Here is a 10,381-nt window from a genome sequence, read left to right as displayed (position 1 = left end):
AAAAAAAAANAAAAAAAAAAAAAAAGAAAGGAGGGCCTGAGAGAAACGGGAAACTTGTCGTGAAAAAGACGGGACGAGACCCAGGCGTGGCGTGGCTTGCCTCATACCCTAGGCATGGGAGGGTACGTCGGGTTACTACAACGCTGTACATGGTCATAGAATAATCAATTTTCTCGTCATTTCTTTATACGCCTTGAGACATTGTTCTTCTTCCCACGTCCACTCTCCCTATGCTCGTGCCGACCCGATCAAGACACACACACACACACACACGCCCAAACCTCACAACGGCCTCTCGGTCCGGCTCACGCGCATCATGGCTCCCCCGCGGGGTCTGGCCTCCATGATGAGCTCCTGGAAGGCCCAGTCGCCCAGGGGGGTGTCGGCGTCGAGCGTGGTGACCTCTGGCACGCGCGGCTTGGCGTTGGCGCCGGGCCCGGCCGTCTCAAAGTCGAACCAGCGGGCCGTCAGCAGCAGCACGGCGCGCATCTCGTCCATGGCCACCTCGCGGCCCATGCAGGCGCGGGGCCCGCGCTCAAAGGCGCGGAAGGCGTTGCGCGGAGGCGGCGGCGGGTCGCCGTCGGCCGACGACGACAGCCAGCGTTCCGGGCGGAAGGTCATGGGGTCCGGGTAGGCGGCCGGGTCGTGGTGGACCGTGTGCGTGGCCGGCGTCACCATCTGGCCCTTTGTGGGGTACTTTTTGCCGTTGATCTCCATGAGGCCGTCGGCGCTGTGTTTTGTTGTGGGGTTGATGTCGGTCAGCCAGAGCACACACACATACTCTTTCTTTCTCTCTCTCTCTCTGGGCCACACACCCCACCACACTCACTTCTTGTCGTCGTGGCGCACGACAAAGCCGACGGGGAACATGCGCAGCGTCTCCTTGATGACGGCCGTCGTGTAGGCCAGCTCGGCGGTGCGGTGCGGCTCGTCGCGCAGCAGGCGGGCGGCGTCGTCGATGGTGCCGGGCGTCGCGCCGCAGACGGCGTCGTGCTCGGCGCGCACGCGGGCCATGACGGCCGGGTAGCACGACAGCATCATGTAGACGAAGCAGAGCGTGTCGGTCGTGGTGCCCTGGGCGCCGAAGAAGAGGGCGCGCATGTTGGTCTCGAACAGGTGCAGCCAGCTCTCGTCTTGGGGCAGCGGGCACACGGGCGGCGGTGGGGGAGGAGTCGACGTCGCTGCTGCTGCTTGAGCCTTGCCAGAGGAGGAGGAGGAGGCGGAGGCGGCGGCTTCCTTCTCGAGGGCGACGCGCTCCATCAGGCAGCTGTCCAGCACCGTCTCGGGCACGACGAGGCCCTGGTCGCGCACCTCGCGGTACCGCGCCAGCGTGCGGCGGCGGATCCACGCGCCCGACCGGCGCAGGGCCGCGAGCCGGGCCGAGCGTAGGCGCAGGCGGCGTAAGGGGTTGGCGAGCCACGCCGTCTCGACCTGCTGCGCCAGCGGCGGGAACTGGATGTCGGCCAGCATGGACCGCTTCTGCTCGTCCTCCCAGGCGGCGGCGGATGTCTCGTCCGCGTCGTCAGACTTGCGGCGGCTCTCCAGCACGGCGAGCTGGTCGTCGACGGTCGACGGCCGGTCGAGCCCGCGCGGCCCGTCGCGCTGCGAGTCGAAGGGGACGCCCATGAGCGAGCGGGCGATGACCTCGAAGACGAGGCGCGAGACGGCCGCCTCCATGGAGAAGGCGTCGGCGGCGGCGGCGAGCGGGGCCAGGACGTCCCGGGCGAAGACGAGCCCCTGCCCCGCGGCGGTGCCGACGAGGGCGCGGGCGTTTGCGGGCTTGAAGGCCGGGGCGATCATGCGGTGCAGGAACTTCCAGCGGGGCCCGTCGACGACGGGGATGGAGTCGGTGCCGACGAGCGGGTCCAGCACCACGGCGTTGAAGGGGTGCTTGCCCAGCACCTGCACCTGCGTCACCTGGGCCGCCGCGTCGGGCGAGCAGCAGGCCATGATGGGCGGGCCGGCCGGCCACATGTCGATGTAGAAGACCTCGGGCAGGTCGTAGGCCCGCCGCATGTACGTCACCACCACCATGGGGTGCACGTTGGGCGGGAACTTTTTGGATATCTCGCCGAACAGCTTGAGGTGGCCCCAGAGGAGGCTGTGGCCCGGCGGCTTGGGCAGGTTGCGGTAGAAGAGCCGCGTGCGCACCAGCTTGACCACGCCGTACACGACGGCGGCTGCGGCCAGGTAGACGATGAGCGGGACGGCCATGGCTGCTGCTGCTGCTGCTGTCCGTCCGTCGTCGCTGTCGTCGAGGTTTGGGAACTGGACTGGGCTAGGGGAGGGTTGTTTGTTGGCGGGTTGCCAACAGGCGTGAACCCATGTTGTGAACACATGCTGCTCGTGCGACGGAGACGGACCCGATTTATACTCAAGCCAGTGCAGGAGGGTAGCAGCCCACGGCAGCCACGCGGATGTAGCCTAGCGCAGGCCGGCGGTGCTGCCACACCTGCAGACGTGCGGGGGAAAAGAAGTGTGGAATTGTTTGTTGTGAAGGGTTTAGTAGGGCTGCTCGAGACAGGATCGTTCGTATCTGCCAGAGCGGCTGGGTGTGTATTTGTGGCTCTTATCGGTAACAAGATAATAAGACGCTGGACACATCCTGCCATCTCATCAATCCCATATTGTTCATCCTTCATCTCACCTCATCGATTAGTTCGTGGGGGCGAGCATGGAATTGCTCCCTGTCACGGGCTGTGGCATGCGAGGACCGAGGAGCTCCCCCACTCTGAGCTTCCCTCCATCAGCGCCTAGCGCCCCCTCTTTTTGTCAAGCATTTGGTACCTGGCATGCGGGCCTTTATACTGTCCATACCTTTTGTACCATCTCGACCTACTGACAAGCCACCCCACCCACTCATCCACTTACAACACCCTGCATCACCACAACATCCAACCAAACCGCCACCATGCCAACCCCAGACCAACTCGCCGCCCTCGCCCTCACAGACGTGCGCGAGCCCATCCTCGCCGCCGACCTCCTCCCAGCCCTCGGCAGCAGCCCCTTCGTCCACGTGCCCGGCACCTTCAACACCCGCGACCTGGGCCTCGTCCCCTCCCCCTCCTCCTCCTCCACCAACCAGCTACGCCCGGGCTTCGCCTTCCGCTCCGGCTCCCTCGAGCGCCTGACGCCCGACGGCGCCGCCCTGCTGGCCGGCCGACTGGGCGTGCGCCGCATCTTCGACCTCCGGTCCCAAGGGGAGCGCGCCGCGGCCCCGGACCCGGACGTGCCCGGCGCGCGCAACACGTGGGCGCCCACCGAGGAGAAGGAGGCCACGGTGGAGCTGGCCGCCTTTGTCGACGGCGACGGCGCCCGCGGCTACGCAGACATGTACCTCGACGTGCTGCGCGTCTACCGCGACCCGTTCCGGTCCGTGCTCGAGCACATCCGCGACAGCCCCGAGGAGCCGTTTCTGTTCCACTGCACTGGTGAGCCAGCCGTCCCCCCCTCCCTGGCCCTCGCTCATGCGCCACTGTTCTTCTGATAGCAAGCAGCCCTTGTGCTAAAAACTCACTCTCACCACCACCACCCCCCAGCCGGCCGCGACCGGACCGGCGTGCTCTCGGGCCTGATAGCTTCCCTGGCCGGCCAGGACCCGGCCCTGGTGGAGCTGGACTACCTGCTGTCCCGCGTCGGCACCGAGCCCGCGCGCGAGATGCTGCTCGGCTTCCTGATGAAGGGGTCTGGCGCCGCCACCACCGACGACCCGGGCCTACACAACCTCGCCAGCCTGAGGCCCGGGAGCTGGCGCGCCTTCCTCGCCGCCGTCGACCGCGAGCACCTCCCGGGCGACGGCGGCGGCGGCGGCGGCGGCGACGGCGGCGACGGGCTCCGCGCCTACGCCAGGGACGCCCTCGGCTTCTCCGAGGAGGAGCTGCGCCTCATCGCCTACAACCTGTCGAGCGGATGGGCGCCGCCGCCGCCGCCTCCTGCCAATGGCGCATGAGTTATGATTTATACTGGGGGCGTTTGCGTGCACCTGTCTTTTGTCTTTCTAGAGTCGGTTCTGTCTCGGGCTGTGTGTGCGCATTTCAACTATCTCTGTTGCTATGGCCCATCCAGTCCATGCCACTTCAAGGGATTCCCTTCTACCCATCTCATCTCCGTGACCAGCCCCGTGATTCTGGGCCCCGTCTCAGCGATGCATGCGTCCGGCTATCCTTGTGGACTCTGCAGTTCAGCTACTCGTACATGAATCTTGCCCGTCTCTCAGAGAAAATAAAGGTTTGAGTAGAGAACTTCCAATGGAAGGCAAATTAAAGAGGAAACCTCCGGTATGTAAGTTGGCCTGGTTAAGTGGGAAAGCCAGTGGCGCCGTTGACGGCTCATATTATACTCCAACATGTAGATCGTGATGTACTTCCTGCGCCCTCGAAATCTGTCCCCAAGACATGATTAATCGTTAGCCAGTCTCGCTTCATCCGGGCGTGTAAAAGCGGTGGTTTGCCATACCTCGTCCAGAACACTAGGTACTTTTTTTTCTCTTTTTCTTTCTTTCCCGCCACTCTTCACTCTCTTCTTCCTGTTGCTCTGTTGGTCTGGCGGAGCCAAGCAAATGGTTCCTTCGTGACGCCGTTATCTCATGGGACTTGTGAACCACTAAGGCAGACGGCGAGATATGCCAAATCCAAGTGGCTCGGGAATAACACCAGCATGCGCAGCTGATATTCAGGGGATTTCTGTCCGAGCCGAGATGGCAGAGGTGATAAGCCTGGAATATCTGCAAAGGGATCCGACCTGGCCGGTTCAGGATTCGTCGACTTGGTGTATCTCGTTTCGGATGGCGTACCGAAACATATCTTAGACACAGAGCTAGTTCGCATGCACACTCGCACCCATTTGCCACTTCTGCTTGATGTCCTCCCACTCAAGCTTCGTTGGGGATGGGTGTTTTTTCCCGAGATCTACCGGGAAGCACTTGTATACCGTCTCGCCCAGATCGGGCTCTGACGGTGGCGTCGGCAGAAGTAGTGGGATGGATGGTGACAAGACAAGTTGGCGTAGCTTCTGTTCAGCATACTGAGTCGTCTTTCGCCCTCGCTCCACCTCGGTTGAGGCTTCGTTGGCCGTCTCGGAGGAGCAGCGACTTGACATCTTGGAGATATCAGAGCGAGCCGGGGACGGTGGCAACGAGGCGCGGAGCTCCTGGTTCTTTGACTTGTGATTAAGCTGAGGCGTCCTCTTTTGTAGAGAAGAGCGTCTGGGCCTCAGGCGCTGATGGCATGGCCGAGAGAGATCCTGGGCGGTCGAACTCCGTCGTGGAAGGCAAATGGACGATCGACGTGATGGAGTCCTGGGACTGCTGCGTCCAGAATCAGAGAGCCGCCAACCCGCTCCGCCAGTCTGGGTAGCCGTCTCATTCTTTGTGCTGCTGATCGAGATCTGCTCCTCAAGCTGTCTCTTTTGCGAGCCGGCCAAGCAAACAATGGACGAGCGGCGCTCTGGAATCTCAAACGGAACGAAGCTCCCGGCATCGGAGGAGGACCTCATCCGTGCAAGGAATGCCCTATTGAGGCCCGATTCCTGCTTGACCAGGGACGAGCGCTTCTCGACCTTGGAGACGCTCTGGCGGCGGACAGTCGGCAGCTTGGGCTCCAGGACCGAGAGGAACCTGCGCGGCGTCGACGATCCTAGGAGGTCCGGCTCTGTCCGTAGCATCGAGTTCAGGCTCGTGTTGAACATGTCCTCGTCGGCGAACGGGTCGTGGTCGACACCGGACGAGACGAACTGTGGCATGTACTGAGCGGTCGCCTCGGCGTCCATCTCGTGGGCGTGGGGGCTCGGGGCCGGCTGGGGAGCGTAGGTGCTGGTGAGCATGTTCAGGTCAGCGGCAGTGCAGGTTCGCAGTATTCCCCTGCGCTCCTGTGCCGGGTCGGTCGGTTCGCCGGCGGTCTCTGGACACAGCGAGGCAAGGTTCGTGTGGGTCTTGGAGCGGCGCGACAGCAACTTCCAGCTGGAGATGCGCGTCTTGAGGCGATGGACCATCCCGTTGCTGTTCTTTTCGTGCTGCTGGCTAAAGTCCAGCAAGTGGCCGCGCGAGGGGGGCGGCTGTCCCCGCGCCCGGAAAGCCATTGGTGCTGCTGATGGTGGGAGCAGATGCGTCTGAGAGGCGTCGTGGATGCGGTGGTGGAGGAGGATTGATCACCCAGGCCTGAGATTTTCTTGTTTTCCCTTCTTTTTTTCCCGCGTCGTCCGGGTGAGCCCGACTGCTGCCTGTGTTGCCTCGTGGCTTTGATGAGAGCACAGCAGGCAGAAGTGGAGCCCAGGGGCCGTCAAAGACACACGCGGCCAAAGAGTTAGGCAGACGGCTGAAATGGCACCATCGCTAAACTGCCATTTGTTCCTTCCTCGAGCGAGACCAGATGGCATTTCCATCCCGGGCTCCACATCCCGGCGGTGAATATAGGACCCAAAAAGTCTGCGCCAGTAGCTTCGGTAAAGCAACTTACGGCCGTAGCTTCCGAATATTAATCTTCAACTAAAACTCTACGGAATTGCAGGCCCGCCTGTGTATCATTCAGACATTCGGAGTGAGTCAATGCGGCGCCACTCCGGCAGGCAATGCGCCTCTCGCCTGCTGGGCGACCTCGTCAAAGTCTGCGTCAAGGTAGATAGAGTCAGGAGCTGAGATGAGAAGGGGCGCGTGGGTTTGAGTATCATGGCGGCAATGAGATATAATCCCACGGCCTCCCCTACAAGGTAAACGGAAGCCGCGCCAGGATGGGTTTAGGTCTGCAGTCCGAACACACTTTTTCAACCCTCTTTCCCTATCCCCTCTTTCCTTATCTTTCCCTCGTCCTGCTCTCCCCAAATACACGCTTGCGTATGACGACGGTGACGTGCGCTGCCGAGTGTCATGTTCAAATCTCGATGGCTCCGTCGGTGTTCCATTTTCTCGACGCCCCCATGATGGCCTTCGGGTGAGCTGACTGGCGGAAACTGTGCTCCTTATTTCTTTAGGCGGTGATGTTCACTGCTTTGGTGGCTGCATGACTTCGGACGAGGTTGAAGGCCCCGCCCCGCCAACGCTGTTCACCACGGACGGTGGGGCTGACGTCACTTGGCTTTTGGGTGCAGGGGCCTAGGGGCCGTGCACGTGCGTGATTGGGGCGACAATCAGGGTCCAAAGGCCAGGGACAGGGGTTTCATACGGGATCGCCCTTGCCTTGCGTCCATGATGTCACCCTCCCCAGCCCTGTTCCTTCTCCTTTGCCTGCAGCCAACCCCGGATCGCCGTTATGACGGAGCCACATGGGGGAGGATGGAACAAGCACCAAGCTGTTAAATGCCAGGTCCGATGGCCCAGAAGACCAAACTGTGCCACCAATCCCGTCATCCAGACCCCCCTGAGCTCTGCACAGAGAGAACTAGCGGCAGAAAGGCCAGACAAGGAGGGCGGCTGGAGTCCGGGATTGGTTCAATCCTGTCGACTCCTCTCCAGCTACATCTCCTAGCCCATCTTAGTTGATGTCATTATTGCCATCATCGTCTCCGAGACGGGCTGGGGTGAGGCTTGTTGGGCTCGTCAGAGCTAGGTCGGTACCTCCAGGCAGGTAGATACGGATGGAAAATAGACTAGTAGGCAGCCCGTCAAAGATATAAACCCGCCGACATGTCCGCCATTTAGTCCATTATCCCAAGATCACACTGCTACAGACAAGCAAACAAACAAGCACTCTCCACCAAAGCCACTTTCACACAACACACATCTCCCACTTCTTACACCAAGCAACCAACCAAAATGCCTCTCTTCGCTCGCCGCCGCGCTCACCACACCACGGCTCCGGCCCACCACCACCATACTACCACCACCACTACTACTACCACGCGCCGCCGTGGCCTCTTCGGCCGCCGCCAGCCCATTCACCACCAGAAGCGCAAGACCACCATGGGCGACAAGATCAGCGGTGCCTTCCTCAAGCTCAAGGGCTCCCTTACTGGCCGCCCCGGCCAGAAGGCGGCGGGCACCAGGAGGATGCACGGCACCGATGGCCGCGGAAGCCACCGCCATTATTAGGGTGTCATCGAGACACGGAAGGATGAGATATGGCGGACGAGGCGGTTGTTATGATCAGTAACGCGGATGAGGGCAAGATACCCGGTTGTTGATGTGGATGTCTACGTTTGTTTTTCAGTAACAGCGAAGCGCGCAATCTGGCTTTCACTTTTTGTCTGATTATTTGTTTAGCCCTTGGTGATATTACACAAATTCCATTAATCTGTCCCAGACTTGCTCATATTCTCCTCCGGTATTATCTGGTTGTATTCATGGGTGGATGTGCGAAAGTGCGTCTGTGGCTGTGGGATCCTGGACTGTCGGCACTACACTATGCACTCCCGAGGCCGCACGATGAGGCTCGTGGTTTTGCCATAGCTGTCAGCTCGCAGTCCATCTTTCTCGACGTCGGGTCTGGATTCGGCGTCTGAATCCTCCAGAATCTTCTCCACGCTTCCCACCTCATCGACATGGTCTCCTTCCTCCTCCAGCTCAGACAGCGTCCCCAGCCTGGATGTGTACCGGCGCCGCCGTCCAGGATGCCGCATGAAATACCCCCGTGGCGCGGGGATCCGACTGCTGTGGTCGGGGCCGAAGCCGTGGGGTCCTCCTCGTCCGGCGGCGGCCAGCGAGCCCGGGGCTCCAGTCGGGACGTACACGCGCACGGGGCCTCCCTTACCGTCCCGCACCGGAGACCTCTGCCCCGTCGGCGAGGGTACAAGAGGGAGCTTTTCTGCCGGGATGGGGAGGAACGCGATGACATCACGTGTGCGCCGTCAGTGACAAAGTGACACATACAGATAGAGACGAAACAATCGCGCACGGTAGGAGGTGAGGAGGAGGAGTGAAAGCTTGTGGTGTCTCACCGTCGAGGAAGTTCTGGATCTCCAGCTCCTTTCGCTGCATGTGCTCCAGCTGGCGGCGGACCTTGAGCGCCTGCTGCTCCCGCCAGTACTGCTCCCGGGTCTCGATCCGCTCCTCGTACGCCGACCTGGCGTCGGGCGACCGCCGCACAGTCCGGTCGTAATTGTAGTCGAACCAGTCCGTGAACCTCTCCTTGGCCCTCTCCCACTTGTCGCGGGCCATGGCCGAGGAGACTGGCAAGGGGAGGGGAAGGGGAAGGAGGTGTGGATGGATCCCCGCGGAGGAAGGAAGGGAGGGAAGGTCTAGCCGAGCCGGTGAATTTGGCGTGCGGGAGAGGCCACAGGATGCATGGCGTTGATGGCGGAGTTTTTTTGGGGTCGGGCGGGTGACAGAGAGAGAGCTTGGGTTGAGCGTTGAGAAACGCTGTGGGTTTTGTGGGTGCGAGGTAACAAAGATGCGGGTGAATCAACAGCTGCGTCCAATAACCTTTCCACTGCGGCCGCCACAAAGGCCCAGGCGGAGAAGGAAGCCGAGAGATTTGGGTCTTCAAGCGACCAGGGCCGGGAACAATAGTCGTTGGAGTTTGCATAAATGGAGTCAGGAATGTTTCGATGACGAGCCAAGGCAAGGATGGCAGGTTGAGGAACCCGTGCTCCCGCTTGATCAGTCAGTCAGCCCAAGTCACGACAGTCATCGGGACTCTCTGGTTTCAACATGTGGCGAAGGATGAGCGACTCAAAAAAAAAGACCCAACCCACACATGAATGTGCGATCTGGGTTGGGTTGCCACTGGGCAAAGCGGATCTATGCCAAAAGTGGCAAACATGCATGGAAATCTCTCTTGGGCTTCTTTTACTTCTAAATATGTTTTGCTTTACCGTCTATTGGCCAGACCTCCATTGCCAAAAACGATTCGAATCTAGAGGATGCTGGAACGGCGGATATCAATAGGAACAAAAGAGGCATATTAACGCCATGATATCCCCTATAGCCCACGCAGCGTCGTGTTGTCCCTCTCATCAATTGGCCTATACCTCTCATTGATGATCTCGGCCGCGCTCTTGGCGAAGACCTCATCCCTGCTCTCGTACCGCTGCTGGAGCGCCCTCTCGACTGGCGACACCCCCGGCGGCGGTGCGGCGGCGGTGGCGGCAGAGACCGTCGCCACGGCCGCTTCGATCTTCTCCTGCGCGACCCCGACGGCCGTCCTGGCCTTACCAACAATGGAGGCCACCGTCACCCTGGACGCGTCTGCACCGGTAGCAGCCTCGACCGTCCCCCCCGCGGCCGGCAGCACCGCCTCGGCCTGCTCGACGGAGCCGCCGAGCGCGCGGCTCCAGGCCCTGCCGACCGCGTCCTCAACCCTGTCGGCCGCAGCCGCGGGGCCCGACGCGCCCTGCACCCAGCCCGCCGCATTGGAAACCTCGTGGTTCCACCGGTCCTTTGCGCGCTCCGCCAGGCTGGCGCGGGCCGCGGCCGCCCGCTCGGCGCGCGAGGGCGGCGGGGGCGCCAGCACGC

The 10,381-nt window shown here is 61.6% G+C and overlaps 6 protein-coding genes across 6 annotated transcripts in view; 2 read left to right on the top strand and 4 right to left on the bottom strand.

The window, feature by feature from the left end:
* Positions 1-90: 90 nt before the first annotated feature.
* Positions 91-2,715, bottom strand: GGTG_12186 (hypothetical protein). Its single transcript, XM_009230079.1, has 2 exons — positions 830-2,715; positions 91-730 (listed from the first exon to the last, which is right to left on the bottom strand). Exons 1-2 carry the CDS (start codon positions 2,212-2,214, stop codon positions 283-285), a joined length of 1,833 nt encoding a protein of 610 aa, XP_009228343.1. The 5' UTR covers positions 2,215-2,715; the 3' UTR covers positions 91-282.
* A 114-nt stretch (positions 2,716-2,829) lies between these two features.
* GGTG_12185 (hypothetical protein) lies at positions 2,830-4,098 on the top strand. Its single transcript, XM_009230078.1, has 2 exons — positions 2,830-3,431; positions 3,540-4,098. Exons 1-2 carry the CDS (start codon positions 2,912-2,914, stop codon positions 3,947-3,949), a joined length of 930 nt encoding a protein of 309 aa, XP_009228342.1. The 5' UTR covers positions 2,830-2,911; the 3' UTR covers positions 3,950-4,098.
* On the bottom strand, positions 3,935-6,272 carry GGTG_12184 (hypothetical protein). The gene is made up of 2 exons (XM_009230077.1): positions 4,456-6,272; positions 3,935-4,381 (listed from the first exon to the last, which is right to left on the bottom strand). Exon 1 carries the CDS (start codon positions 6,073-6,075, stop codon positions 4,816-4,818), a length of 1,260 nt encoding a protein of 419 aa, XP_009228341.1. The 5' UTR covers positions 6,076-6,272; the 3' UTR covers positions 3,935-4,381; positions 4,456-4,815.
* Positions 6,273-7,518: 1,246 nt separating this feature from the next.
* GGTG_12183 (hypothetical protein) lies at positions 7,519-8,253 on the top strand. The gene has a single exon (XM_009230076.1). The coding sequence runs from the start codon at positions 7,745-7,747 to the stop codon at positions 8,018-8,020; it is 276 nt and encodes a 91-aa protein (XP_009228340.1). The 5' UTR covers positions 7,519-7,744; the 3' UTR covers positions 8,021-8,253.
* On the bottom strand, positions 8,153-9,367 carry GGTG_12182 (hypothetical protein). The gene is made up of 2 exons (XM_009230075.1): positions 8,866-9,367; positions 8,153-8,732 (listed from the first exon to the last, which is right to left on the bottom strand). Exons 1-2 carry the CDS (start codon positions 9,083-9,085, stop codon positions 8,326-8,328), a joined length of 627 nt encoding a protein of 208 aa, XP_009228339.1. The 5' UTR covers positions 9,086-9,367; the 3' UTR covers positions 8,153-8,325.
* Positions 9,368-9,848: 481 nt separating this feature from the next.
* Positions 9,849-10,381, bottom strand: part of GGTG_12181 (hypothetical protein) — a gene marked incomplete at both ends in the record, with an annotated part of 1,299 nt that continues 766 nt past the window's right edge. Inside the window, one exon of the mRNA XM_009230074.1 lies at positions 9,849-10,346. Within this exon, the coding sequence (XP_009228338.1) occupies positions 9,849-10,346 (498 nt within the window). The remainder of the gene's footprint in view (positions 10,347-10,381) is intronic.

Source organism: Gaeumannomyces tritici (assembly GCF_000145635.1).
Source record: "Gaeumannomyces tritici R3-111a-1 unplaced genomic scaffold supercont2.8, whole genome shotgun sequence".
NCBI lineage: Eukaryota > Fungi > Ascomycota > Sordariomycetes > Magnaporthales > Magnaporthaceae > Gaeumannomyces > Gaeumannomyces tritici.
The sequence above is the reverse complement of the archived record's forward strand: the minus strand, read 5'-3'. Positions and strand labels throughout refer to the sequence as shown.

What these genes read in the sequence shown, in the direction of transcription:
- GGTG_12186 (XM_009230079.1), bottom strand. Translation starts at nt 2,214, where the DNA reads ATGGCCGTCCCGCTCATCGTCTACCTGGCCGCAGCCGCCGTCGTGTAC. An exon ending in GTGCGCCACGACGACAAGAA is followed by an intron (nt 731 to 829) that starts GTGAGTGTGGTG and finishes AACAAAACACAG; the next exon opens with CGCCGACGGCCTCATGGAGA.
- GGTG_12185 (XM_009230078.1), top strand. Translation starts at nt 2,912, where the DNA reads ATGCCAACCCCAGACCAACTCGCCGCCCTCGCCCTCACAGACGTGCGC. An exon ending in GTTTCTGTTCCACTGCACTG is followed by an intron (nt 3,432 to 3,539) that starts GTGAGCCAGCCG and finishes ACCACCCCCCAG; the next exon opens with CCGGCCGCGACCGGACCGGC.
- GGTG_12184 (XM_009230077.1), bottom strand. Translation starts at nt 6,075, where the DNA reads ATGGCTTTCCGGGCGCGGGGACAGCCGCCCCCCTCGCGCGGCCACTTG.
- GGTG_12183 (XM_009230076.1), top strand. Translation starts at nt 7,745, where the DNA reads ATGCCTCTCTTCGCTCGCCGCCGCGCTCACCACACCACGGCTCCGGCC.
- GGTG_12182 (XM_009230075.1), bottom strand. Translation starts at nt 9,085, where the DNA reads ATGGCCCGCGACAAGTGGGAGAGGGCCAAGGAGAGGTTCACGGACTGG. An exon ending in GATCCAGAACTTCCTCGACG is followed by an intron (nt 8,733 to 8,865) that starts GTGAGACACCAC and finishes CCATCCCGGCAG; the next exon opens with AAAAGCTCCCTCTTGTACCC.